This window comes from Halichoerus grypus, chromosome 1, assembly GCF_964656455.1.
Source record: "Halichoerus grypus chromosome 1, mHalGry1.hap1.1, whole genome shotgun sequence".
In the NCBI taxonomy this organism is placed as follows: Eukaryota; Metazoa; Chordata; class Mammalia; order Carnivora; family Phocidae; genus Halichoerus; species Halichoerus grypus.
In genome coordinates this window covers 46,041,287-46,054,665 of record NC_135712.1, presented here as the reverse complement: position 1 = coordinate 46,054,665, position 13,379 = coordinate 46,041,287, and the positions used below count along the sequence as shown (strand labels likewise).

At 38.0% G+C, this 13,379-nt stretch overlaps 1 protein-coding gene across 2 annotated transcripts in view; it reads left to right on the top strand.

Annotated features, from left to right (window-relative positions):
* DCBLD2 (discoidin, CUB and LCCL domain containing 2) overlaps window positions 1-13,379 on the top strand; it is a 91,649-nt gene that overhangs the window by 7,231 nt on the left and 71,039 nt on the right. The window contains exon 2 of one of the 2 annotated variants that reach the window (XM_036089919.2): window positions 9,315-9,542. In XM_036089919.2, the coding sequence (XP_035945812.1) occupies window positions 9,315-9,542 (228 nt within the window). Of the gene's footprint in view, window positions 1-9,314; window positions 9,543-13,379 lie in introns of those variants that run through there. The other variant, XM_036089921.2, reaches the window with a different exon arrangement.

The following is a 13,379-nucleotide window of genomic DNA, read 5'->3' as shown; positions in this document are numbered from 1 at the left end:
TTGATGTTAGTCTCTGGGCATCTGCACACGCTTCGTGCTGTTGTCGGTTGTCTCCTCCTCACAGTGAGCAGTCCAGGCTGGGCTTCTCAGTGTCATGGGAGTAGAGCCCCCTCTTGAACCTTACTACCTACTTGCTCAGGGCCTAACATCCTGCCCAGTGTTTCCCAGCTGCCCTCTGGGAGGTAGACTGCTTTGCTCCCTCGGTGAGAGGAGTCCTTCCACTAGAACTCTGCACATGGCCATGGTTTCTTCTTAGAAAACACTGCTGTGCCCTTCTTGTCAGATAGGTCATCTTTAAGAACAGTAACAGCTTAAATCAGTGTCAGCAAGTTGGGTGTGCTCCTTTGCTCTTTTAAACTCTGATTTAGATGGCCACCTCTGGTATTACCAGAGTTCCCCCAGTTGTGGTTCTGGTAGTTGCCTGCCTCCTTTTTCTTTGACAGCTCCAATTCCTGGAGAATGATCAGGTAGTTTCAGTCATCTGGTGTCAGAGGAAGCTAATGGGAAATGAAGGCTGGAAAGATCATTGGGAACACGATTCTGGAGGACTTTCCGTTGGGGGGCAGACAGAAGTTTGTACCTGAAGTATTAGCAAGACATCATCTTAGGTTCCTCTGCCTTCACCCAGTGCATTTGTCTACCTCTGGACACTTTCTCATCCCAGCCTCCCAGGTCCCTCATCTCTTTGATGCTCTTCCCCTTGCCCTTGACAGATCCCAAATGTGGCTCATGTGCCAGTCCCCCCTGTCTTCTCTGATTCTGGATAGCTCAAGGTTACTGGAGACAGTCATGTGGCCATTGTGCCTAAATCTACACAAATGAGGTCTACTAATCAGATCTCCAGTGGGGCTTACCACTCAGCAGGAGCACTGTGACTGCCCCACTTTGTAGAGCTGAACGCCTGCCCTGCTTTGCATCCCTGCACAGTGGAGCTGCCGCCTGCCTCCTTTCCTTCTTCCTAAAACCAGCTCTTCCACTTGTCCAGAACTCTGCTTCATCAGGGAATGTAAGTTAGGTTTAGTATAATTTAAATTTGAGTGGTGTTTTTGGCTCCGTACCTGGAGTCATGCTCAAAATACCACTGGCTCCTGTGCATCGTTCTTCTCAGCTGTCTGCTTTCTAGTACCTTATATCTCTGCTTTTTTCAGTGATGAACTTTACAACAAGTCGACTACATCTGTGCTGTTCCTTTTCTTGGTGTCTGGCACACAGCGAATACTTGTTAAATGCTGATTTCCTTGCAGCCTGGTCTCTGCTCCAGTGAAAGTATCATTTAAACTGTCAGATTTTTTTCCTTTTTGGTTTTGGCTTGTGTTTACTCTGAAAAACTGGAGCGCTTTCTTTGTCTTCACTATTTCATACTTTGGTGGACTATGCAAGTACGGAGACTTTGGAGTCAGACACACCTGGATTTAAATATTAGGCAAGGATATCTCCTAATAGAACTCACCTCTCTTTCTAGAATGTGTGAGGGCTGGGATCAAATCTGTTTGGGTAGTCAGTAAATTTTTGGTGAGTGAATCAGTATGAACAGAGGTGGTTAATATATAAGTAGATGACAGGTTTGAGGATTAGGAGAAAGGTTGGAGACTTTGTGGTAACTAAAGTCGGAGTAGGGAGATATCCCTGGTAGAATACACAGGATGGGGGAAGACCTGAACAGCAGCATCAGCAGTCAGTACTAAGAAGGTAAGTCCATGAAGATGCAGGAGAAGTTGCAATTAGTTCAAAGAACTGAGCCAGGGAAGAAGAATTTTAAGGAGGGAGGGAAGATACAAAGAAAGGAAGGAAGGAAGATGGGAGGGAAGGAAGGGTCAGCAAAGCCAGATAATATGGAAAGATCACAAATGATAAGGGTGGAAAAGTATCCATGGACTTTTGGCAGCTTGGAAACTGGCTGCCCTAGTGAATAGTTTCATTGGTGAGGTAGGTCTGCGTTTCCTAGGGCTGCCATAACAAATTGCCACAAATCTAGGTGGCTTAAAGTGATAGAACTTTACTGTCATATAGTTCTGGAGGCTAGAATTCTGAAATTGGGGTATCAGCAGGGCCATGCTCTCCATCTGAAGATGCTGGGGGAGGATCTTTCCTTGTCTCTTCCTAGCTTCTGGCAATTTTAATCTTCAGAGTTCCTTTGCATCATTCCAACCTCTGCCTCTGTAACATAGTGTCCTTCCTGTGTCTGTGTTCAGATTTTCCTCTTTTTATAAGGACATCAGTCATTGGATTAGGGTGCACCTTAATTCAGTATGACCTCATTTTAACTTGATGACATGTGCTAAGACCTTGTTTCCAAATAAGGTTATATTCATTGGTACCAGAAATTAGGACTTACACATAACTCTTTGGAAGGGACACAATCCAACCCATAGCAGTTTGGAAGCTGAATTGCAGTGCATTGAAACTTGTGAGCACTGGCTGTTATACGCAACTAATGAATCATTGCACACTACATCAAAAACTAATGATATACTACACAGTGGCTAACTGAACATAATAAAAAAACTTAGAACAGGAGGCAAAGAAGTAAGACATCAATTACGGAGGCTAGAAGAAATTTCTCTTAAAAGAAAGGAAAAGTGAGCAAGAAGATGGTAGTTACTGGGGGACACTGGTGGAAAGAGTTTTTTGTGGTATTTTGTGATTGCTGTTATTGTTAGCGTTTTATGATTTGTTAAAGAGCAAAACCTAGGCAGCACTATAGAGCTGTTTTACTGGTTATAATTTGCAAAAGAGGCAAAATTATACCTGCCTTGCAAATATAAAATGAACACATGTCAAAGATTTTATTCATTCATTAATGAGGGAACCAGTAAGATGTTAAATCCTGTCCAGAGAATATTTGAGAAACTAGGTTTTTATAATCTTAGGATATGATTGCTAGATTAGATGGCTAAATCTCGTTAATGGGCCAATAGGGTCATAAACAGTAACCTTTGGAATTATCTTTTCAACTGTACAGAAGTGATCTACATTTCTACCAGACAACAATCTATACATTAACATGTAACCGAAACTGGGACTGTTCAACAGTGATAAATAGCAAGTCCAACTAACTACCTTGCTCTATAATCCTTCGGCAGCTTTTGGCTTCTGTGACATTTAAAAGATGTGCTGCTCACCTTTTCTTTTTTTTAACCAATTTCCAAATATAAGATGGTTTTTCTGACATATTTATCAGAATCTGTGGAGATAGAGAGGGGGACCCGAGAACCTTTAATTAGCCCTTAGGTGATTCTAATGTTGACAAAATCTGAGAACCACCGAGTAAAAGAATACTGAGTAGTTTTGGGTGCCCATCTGAGACTGGCACCTATCCCCCTGGACTTTGTGATTTTTTTTTTTTTTTCCTCAGTAGTGCTCAGCTCTTTGGCAAAGAGAGATCATATGATCCAGGATTGAGGGTTTGGCAGGCAGATACTCAGGAAGGGCACAGTGGCTAGGAAGTAAGGTATCCGGAAGAGATAGTTAATACTGGACATGAGGTCCAGGCTGGGTAGGGAAAAACATAAGGCCAGGACAAGATTAGCAGATGGGGAGAAAAGAAAGAAGTCAAGTTCACAGAAAGTATGTGGGTATAAGAGCACTGAAAGGTCAGGAGACTGACCAGCAGAATGAGACTTTAAAGTTTTTGAGTTTTCACAGGTGGATGGGAGTGTTTCTAACAATGGCAAAAAATAAAGTCCAGGTTGTGCTCCTGAGAGAGTTACTGAAAGTAGAGGTCATCAGGGAGAAGATGAATGACAATTACTTTCTCATAGATTTATACTTTTCACAAGACACTGCGCTTAAAACTTTAAAGCTGATGTAAATTTCCACTGGACCATTGTTCTGTTACTTTAGGTTGTGGCCAAATGCCCTGTGTCTACATGTGATGGGCAAAAGCCTTTCTGGTCTTTTAGGACTGTACTAGTACCCTCAAACAAAGCGTCTTTATTGAGCGCATTATTCTAGGTTAGGCCCTCAATACTAGGTGTTTTCATACAATATCTCATTTAATTTTTACCCTATGTGTTTGAATTGTTAGTATCCCCATTGTACAGAGCTGCGGTTTAGCAGCAATAAATAACTTTTTGAAGGTCACAGTGAATGGTGGATAGGGCATTTAAATTCATTCTCTTAACTCCAGAGCTCATTTGCTTAACCACTATGTTCTAAGTAGGGTGTGTGCTTGGTGGGGGTTAAAGAGGATTTATACATCTCACATTCCTTCATGTAATTCAATTTTGTAAATTACCACACATGCAGAGAATAGTTTGAGCTTAAAAAAGAATGAAGCTGGGAGCTATTTCTTTTTCTAAAAATTGCCACAGTGACCTTCTTTAGGCTTTCAGAGCATATCCATCTTATGTAGTATTTAAAATAAAAAACGAGTGAAATTAAAGTAGTCTTTGAATTATTTATTTGAGATTTGTAGTGATGCAACTTTAAAAATCTTATAAGACTGATAATGGTACTTCAGTCCAAAAATTCACAGTGCTAAACATGGCATTAAAAATCTTCATTGTAGGGGCGCCTGGGTGGCTCAGCCGTTAAGCGTCTGCCTTCGGCTCAGGTCATGATCCCGGGGTCCTGGGATCGAGCCCCGCATCGGGCTCCCTGCTCCGCGGGAAGCCTGCTTCTCCCTCTCCCACTTCCCCTACTTGTGTTCCCTCTCTCGCTATGTCTCTCTCTGTCAAATAAATAAAAAAAAAATCTTAAAAAAAAAAAAAATCTTCATTGTAGCCAGATGAAATAGGATGTATTAATTCTTGCAAGTTATTCCTTTGAGTGCCTTTCTACTCTAAAATACTTTTTTTTTCAGTTGATTTATTATAAGATCTCACAGATGCAGTATAAGATGTGACAGAAATGACACTTATTTAGAGGAAGTATAGTCAGACTCACCTGTTGACAGTGATAAAAAAAAAAAATCCTTGAAAGCTCACTGGAAAAATATAAACTGTTCAGAGTTTATAATGATTGTAATGAAAGTTACATTGCTCTGCATTTGTGGCATATTTGTGCATTCGTGTTTGGTATTGTTAAAGTATTTTTAGAAGTCACGCAGTGTTTAGAGTAATACAATTCAATCATTAAGATAATTTATATTACATATTAGTAATGTGACTAAAATATGGGGGTGGCTGCGGGGTCACATGTAATCAATATCACGAGCATGTATTTATTTAAAAAAAAAAAAAAAAACAATTGATTTGAAGTTTAGAGCAGCCTAAAATAAGAATGTGTTCTTTGTTGTATTAATTCATTGTTATTTAAATGTTTAATGTTCTGTTTTCTCTAGGGTTAAGTAGTTTAAAAAAATATTGTTATTTTCCTGGAAAAATACCAAAATTTGTATCTGGCTTAACATATCTGACCTTAGCCTCTTCAGAGGAAGTGAACACATGTTCTATGAGTAATCCCCTAGATAAATCAGCAGCCAAACAAAGGAGCAGTAAGATCAAATTCCAGTGTTTCTTCGCCACTGAAATAAAACTGAAATTCAAAAATTACATTAACAGGCTTCTGTCTTTTATGGTCAGTTATACTTTGGTGGAGACCATCTAGAGGAGGAGGAGGAGGAGGAGGAGGAGGAGAAGCTGACAGTGATGATGGTGTTGATGGTGTTGGAGAAGGAGAAAGATTTGGTGATGTTGGAGTTACTGGTGAGGGCGCATGGATTGGTCCTAGGATAACCATTGTGAAAGTTATTTTTCCTGTCATAGTTATGCTGTCTTTGTCAATTCTGCCTTGTGAAAATGAATAATGGTAGGTGGTGTTGCCTGGTCACAGGTCATTATTTTTTCCAAAGCATACAAAGATAAGCAGAAAATTTGGAGACTTAACTCCTGACTTTATTAGCACCCTTTTTCAAACCCTAATTTTAAGAGCTGTTGACCCAGAAAAAAAATTACTCCAGGGCTGTAGACTAATAAAAAGGACCTTTTCTTTCCTTTAACTTCCATTTACTTGTTTTAAAAATTGGGAAGTGAGACTCAAACTCTTTAGTATAACTGCTGACCGTGGGAGGAAAGTATTCCTTAGGCTGTACCCTAAGTGGACAGAACAGCATTATTCTTCAGGCCAAAGGAAACCCGGCCAAGAACTCACTCAGATCTTCTGTCTGAGATGTCCTGGCCTTTACTGTAGGTCAGCCTTCTCAACCTCAGTACTACTGACGTTTAAGATCGATCATTCTTTATTCTGGGGGTGCTGTCCTGTGCACAATGTAGGATGTTTAGTAGCATTCCTGGCTTCCATCCACCAGATGCCAGTAGTAGCCCACCCCCTCAATTGTGACAACCAACCAAATCTATCTCCAGACATTGCCAAATGGGACGTAAAATTGCTCCCATGGGAGCTTCCGCATCTCCCACATTTGAGTACCACTGTCTAAGTGTATTAGGTGATTAGCTGATAAAGAATTTTCTCCAGATTTTAGTTTTACTTTTAGATACTTTGTCATTTTAAGCATTGGTACAGACAGGATTTGCTTTTAAGAACTGAAAAACTGGAAGCACATTTTCTAATTTAAGGGTAAAAGTGAGGACAAGGTCTTCTTTGAGAGTTCAACATTATGACCTTTGGATGCCTAGTACAGTGTTTTCCAGAGTGCTGGTGGGGACCCTTTAGTGGGTCGGGATTATACATGCAGCAGTGTATGGGATCACAGTGTAAAATGTATTTCTTACTTTGGAATAACTGAGAAAAACATTTGAAAACTGCTGGCCTAGTGATGATGTATAAGCCCAGCCTCCCCTTTCAAACTGTAATATTCTAAACATATTCTTCATAGCAGTAGGTGTTTATCCAGGCCAGCTAATCTATTTATCTTGTCAGGTTAGACTTATCAAATAGTCTTGGAAGTATGAAACATTCAAACTTGTTCATTGTAGTAGTAGATTTGAGACTTTCTTTTAACTTCGGTTTCTGGTGCATACCATCTTTTTTGCTAGGGGGAGGAAGCTCTGAGCTCCATCACATATTTTAGAACATTCTTGGCACGTTACTTGTGGACTGTTCATGCCCTCCCCCTACACAAGATGCTGAAAAAAGACAGCTCCATTTTAATTGTTTTCTTCATCAGCATGCATGCAAAGGTCCTGTTTTTCATCAGTTAGTATTTATTTTGTTAACTTGTAGAAATTATGCTTTATGGAGGAAAGGGCAAGAAACATTTGTGTATTTATTGACAGTCAAATATGAGCATAAAGACGTCTAAAAATTACTCCTAACACTGCTTGTACTCTTTTTGTAAAATTCATTTTAAAATGGCAACCTTAAGTTAAATAGTGGCCCGTGGGGACTATATTAGATGGGACAGTCTGCCATTACTAAGTCATGAATTCAGCTGTTAATGGGAAATTCTTGGCTTCCTAAAATCTATCAGCACTTCCAGCCACTTAAAAAGCTGCTTTAGTTTCTATTCACTAAAGAAAATACATTTATATTTTGAGTTATTTTATTTCTTCAGTGGCTACTTTTCAAAGATTTAAACATTCCAGAAAGCACATTTTCATCTTTTTAATAGTAAGAGAACATTTCAGACTAGTTTCATAATGTTAGAAGTTTTGTCTTAGGGGATAGTATTTTTCTCTAAGGAAAAATTTTAATGATTATTCAAAAGTTATTTTTATTACAATTCATTTGTGTTCACAGTGAAGGCTTTTATATCCCTGTGTTTCTAATTTAGATGATATTCAGTAGAGATATTCAAGGTATTTTCATCATAGTTTCAGGGAAAATTTGAGTGTTTTTTTTTTTTTCTTCTGAGTTGTATAACACTTAAGTTTTATATTTGCAGATCAGTGGGTGTATCACAAAAACTCACATGTTTATTTCATGGTGCCTTTATATATTATTGAGTGACTATGCCTAATTTCTATGTGTAGAATGAAAGCAGGTGTAGAGATAGCAATGTTGCTCAAAAGCTGAACTTTATAGATGTTTGTTTAGGAAGCTAGATTGCTAGTATTGACCTTTAAAAGTGGGCCAACAATACTAGTAGGGATTTGAGAATAAAATTTCTTGATCAGAAAAGGATATGAAGTATTGTCATCATAAGGTAGGTAAGTAGTTTTTCCTTTATTAAAGTGAGTTTTGAGACTGGTTTGAAATTACTTTTTCGTTGGTTCATGTACAGTTCCTTATACATCCAATTAGTAACTATTTTGCAAATACTTTCTAGATTATTAACTTCTTATTCACAGGCTTTTAAAGCTTTCATTCATCTGTTCTAGTAAATGGTATCAGCACTGAACTGTTCTTAAAAATAATAATATAATAGAAAATCCTTTTACAGCTGTCTGTATCCATATTGACTTTAAAACTCAGCACTGTCACTTTTGATAGTTTTTTTGTGTAAGTACTGAACTATTCCAGAGGTGATTATAAATGGCTGTCTTGAAGGAAAAAAATAGTATCATTTTAGTACAGTGTCGTCTTCCTTTTAGAAAGAGATTCATTTGAATCCCATCATTAAGGAATGTTACATGGTACGGTTGGAGCAGCAGCTGAAACTTCTCAACACTGCATCCTCTTCTAGGTGCTCAAACACCAGATTTAATGATAAAAGGAGGATGCAAACAATACTATGTTAAGTTCCCTGAGTTCCCACAGTGAAGGAATTCTGGAACAGATAATGCTGCTACCAAGATATGAAAGTTATTTTTCCTAATCTTTACTAAGTCATTAAACTGTTATTTTTTTTCCTCGTCATTCTGTAGGGAAAAAATGAGGTTTTTGGAGAAGGACTACTAAAAAGTCAAATTTCAATAGAATGTAAAATTAGTAAAATTAAATTTCATTAAATATGGCTTTAATGCCTTCAAGAATGAATGCCTTGAAATACTGTAATATGGTCAGTAATCTGTGCAACGTGTAAAGTGTTTTTAGATATCCTACTTCTCACAGATTTTAGAAGGGTTTGTGATAAATGGATGAAGCTGATCACATACTTTTATTTTTATAGTTTACATTTACTTTGAACAATTACTATGAACTGACACTCTTTTAAAGATTGGATTTATTATGCTATGTATATAAATTTATTGCTAAGCTATGTTTACCTCTGTTTATTGAGGTGGAAAGCTCTTTGAACTCATAAGGGCAATCATTGATTATTTTGAGCGTACCTGGTTTCTTTTGGTTCCTATGAGCAGATATACTAAGAACTCTGCCTTCCTTTCTATCTTGTGTAAGGAAAGTGTTGGTGGTATAAAACATCTGTCATACATATTTTAAAATTTTCACCAAAAAAATCCTGATTATTTATAATGTTAAAGATGTAATAATAATTTATCATTCTTTTAACTTTTTTTTTTTTTTTTAAGGTGACGGATGTGGACATACTGTACTAGGCCCTGAAAGTGGAACCCTCACGTCCATAAACTACCCACAGACCTATCCCAACAGCACCGTTTGCGAATGGGAGATCCGTGTAAAGATGGGGGAGAGAGTGCGCATCAAATTTGGTGACTTTGACATTGAAGATTCTGACTCTTGTCACTTTAATTACTTGAGAATTTATAATGGCATTGGAGTTAGCAGAACTGAAATAGGTAGGAAATTTTCTTGTAAATGTACATGTAATACATCACTGCCCTAAGTTTTAAAACTAAAACAATTTTTGATACTTACATTAAATAACTAGGCTGTATAGGATGATAGGTAGGAAATTATTTTGTGGATTATGTGTGGAAATCTCAAATTTGAATCTTTTGGGAAGAGAAGATTCTTATCTGTCCAAAGAAGCTTGTTGGTACTTTTGCAACAAGATGCCACTCTACTGCTTCTAAGAAGGAGGATGTTAAGTATCTCATTTTTTTTGTTTTTTTCTAATCATTTTATTTGCAATTAAAGAATATAATTCATACTCAGGAGGCAGTATATCATGGTGATTAAAAGCATAGGTTTTGGATACAAAGTGCCTGGTATCAAATCCTCACTCCGCTCTTAGCTTATGTGTGATTTTGGGCAAGTTACCCGACCTGTTTTTTCACTTGTAAGATAGGGAATGAACTAATAACATGTAAAGTGCTTAGAACAGTCCATAACACATAATATGTGCTTACTAATACTGGCTGCTATTGTTGTTATTCTTAGCTAAGATTAGTGGTTCTCAGTTATGGCTGCATATTAGAGTCACCTGGAAAGATTTTTAATAATACTATATACTAAATAATACTGTATCCCCATCCTAGACCAGTTGAATCAGAATTGATTGGGTGGGACCCACGCCTCTGGAATTTAAAGGCTTCCCAGGGGAATCTGCTTTGTAGTCATGTTGAGAATCTTTGGCTTAGAGATCAGTCCCTTAGGCTTAAAGGTGGAAAATGTCTAAGACTGTTTGGGTGAACTAACATCATACAGTAAATCTTGAATTCTCCATGAGTTAATTTGGAAACATTTATTGGTACTAGTGTATAAAATATATTTTAGAACTATAAGTGGAACCCAGTATCTTTTCTGTAAGCATGATGTTCATCCTCTGGCGGCCTCCTCTCCATATCAAGTCAAATCCTTCATCTTGTCTCTACGTTTTGGCCTCTTACCTATGAGAGAAAGAATTCCTGGCCAGCTTCTCTTACTGCCGATTGATAACCTCTGTTGTCTCTCAGTCAACTCTTAATTAACCTGGTAGCTTGATCACTGTGTGTATATTGCCATGAATATATGGTCTCAGATAAGCTTTTAGGAACTCAGATTGCCTGAGGATCTAGAAACCACTATAACACTAATAGAGGGCAACTGTATTAAACGGGTGATGCAGTAGGGAGTAAACAGTACCACCTAAGCAGTCTTGTAACAGCAGTGAAAAAAGGTGAGCCACAGTCCCATCAAGCCCTTAGCAGTTTACAGGAAATAAAGGAGCTAGAGAAACACGTTTTATCAACCATAAAGACCATCTGTCAATAGCATTTTTTAAAAAAGGAGAGAAGTAGAGGGAATTGTCATACTTTTAGGAGTTACATCTTCCAAAAATAATGTGTGGACCTTGTTTTGATCTTGATTCAAGCTGCAGGAAGACATGTTAAGATAATCCAGAGAAATTTTAAGAGGAATCGGGCGTTCAGTGCTAGCAAGAGTGATTGTTTTTGGTGTGTGAATGTTATAATTATTTTTCTTTAAAAATTTTATTTATTTGTCAGAGAGAGATCACAAGTAGGCAGGGAGGCAGGCAGAGGGAGAGGGAGAAGCAGGCTCCCTGCTGAGCAGGGAGCCCGATGCGGGGCTCGATCCCAGGACCCTGAGATCATGACCTGAGGCGAAGGCAGACGCTTAACTGACTGAGCCACCCAGGTGCCCCTATAATTATTTTTTTTTAAGATCTGGTTTGTTAGAGACATTCTGAAGTTCAAATCTAATATACTGTTGATATTCTTTTGTACTTTGCTTTTCCCTTACCTAAGAAGGAAGTCATTCCAACAACAGTGCATAGACATAGCCCTTAATTCTTTTTACAGCTGCAGAGAACTCCACAGTATGGAGGTACTGCAGTTTATTTAACCACTCTTTTGTGTACAGGTACTTCCAGTATCGTGCAGTTACAAACGGTGCTGCAACAAATAACTTTATGCAGATGTATTTTTGTATTCTTGGAGGTGTAGCTTCAGAACAAATTCCTGAAATGCAACTATTGGTTCAAAAGATAAATGTATATATAGCTTTGTTAGATATTACCAGATTCCCCTCTACAAGGGTTATGCCAACTTGCATTTCCATTCAGCAGTGCATAAAAATGCCTGTTTCCCCACAGCGTTACCAGGGTGTGCATCATCATGCTTTTTAAGTTTTGCCAACTGATAGGTGAGAAATGGTATCGCAGTATACCTGTAATTTGCATTTCTCTTAGTATGAGTGATGTTGAACATATTTTTTTGTATGTCAAAGGTTCATTTTTTTTAAACAACTTTTTGTGTCATTTGCTCATTTTTCTGTCATGTTTTTTTGGTCTTTGTTTTTCTCTGGTCCTAGGAATACTGTTACTATCTTTTAGTGATAGTAGCCTCTATGTGATACATACTGCAGACAGTTTCTCCTTGTTTGACTTTGTTTATGGAACTTTTTTTTTTTAAGATTTTATTTATTTGAGAGAGAGCGAGAGAGAGGGAGGGAGCATGAGCAGGGTGAGGGGCAGAGGGAGGAGCAGACTCCCCACTGAGCAGGGCTCGATCCCAAACCCCAGGACTCCGGATCATGACCTGAGCCAAAGGCAGACGCTCAACCACCCAGGTGCGCCCCTATGGAACTTGTTTATCTGGTTTTGTTGCCATGCAGGTTTTTTTCAATGCAGCAAATTTATCACTTGTTTGCATCTGGATTCTGAATCCTAATTGGAAAGCCTCTCCTTACATCCCAGTTAAATATAAATTTACCCATGTTTTCTTCTAGTACATGTATGTGGTTTCATTTATTTTATATTTAGATTCCTGGTCCATTTGGGGATATTCTTTCGTATGATACAAAGTGTAGATCTAATTGTATCTTTTCCAGATGACTAGTCACTTGTCCTAACACTATGCATTTAAAGGTCTGCCTTTGCCTCAGTGATTTGAGATACTGACTTTATCATATACTACTCAAGTTCTCTACATACTTGGGTTTATTTCTGGGTTTTCTGTTGTGTTCCACTGGTCAATATTCACATAACCAAAACGTCAGTTTTAATGATAGAGGCTATATAATGTGTTTTAATGCCTAGTCTCTCTTTAAGGATGTTTATTTTTAGTGTTTTCTTGGCTATTCTTGCCTGTTTATTGATCCATATGAAGTTTAGTTATCAATGTGTCCAACTTCATAAAAATGTTTGTTGGTATTTTTTATTGTGATTCATAATTTGTCTTTGTTATGTTGAGTCATCCTATTCAAGAACAAGAGCTGCTTTTTTTCTATTCAAATCTAATTTTGTTGTTTTCAAGGGTGTTTTGAACTTTCTCATGTAAATTTTACACATTTTTTTTGTTGAAGTTGTTCCTAAATATCTTCCCTGTTGCTATTGTAAGTGGAAATGTTTTGGTTTTGTTTGTTTTGCCATTGTATCCTCTTACTGGTCACTAATTTTATCAAGACTATTGATTTCTATATGATGATTTTATATCCTATTTTACTGGGTTTTTTTTTTTTTTTTTAAAGATTTTATTTATTTATTTGAGAGAGGGAGAATGAGAGACAGAGAGCATGAGAGGGAGGAGGGTCAGAGGGAGAAGCAGACTCCCTGCTGAGCAGGGAGCCCGATGTGGGACTCGATCCCGGGACTCCAGGATCACGACCTGAGCCGAAGGCAGTCGCTTAACCAACTGAGCCACCCAGGCGCCCTTTACTGGGTTTTTTTAATTCAGTTTTATCATTCACTTTCTAGGGATTTCTAGGTACACAGTCACATCTGCAAATAGAGA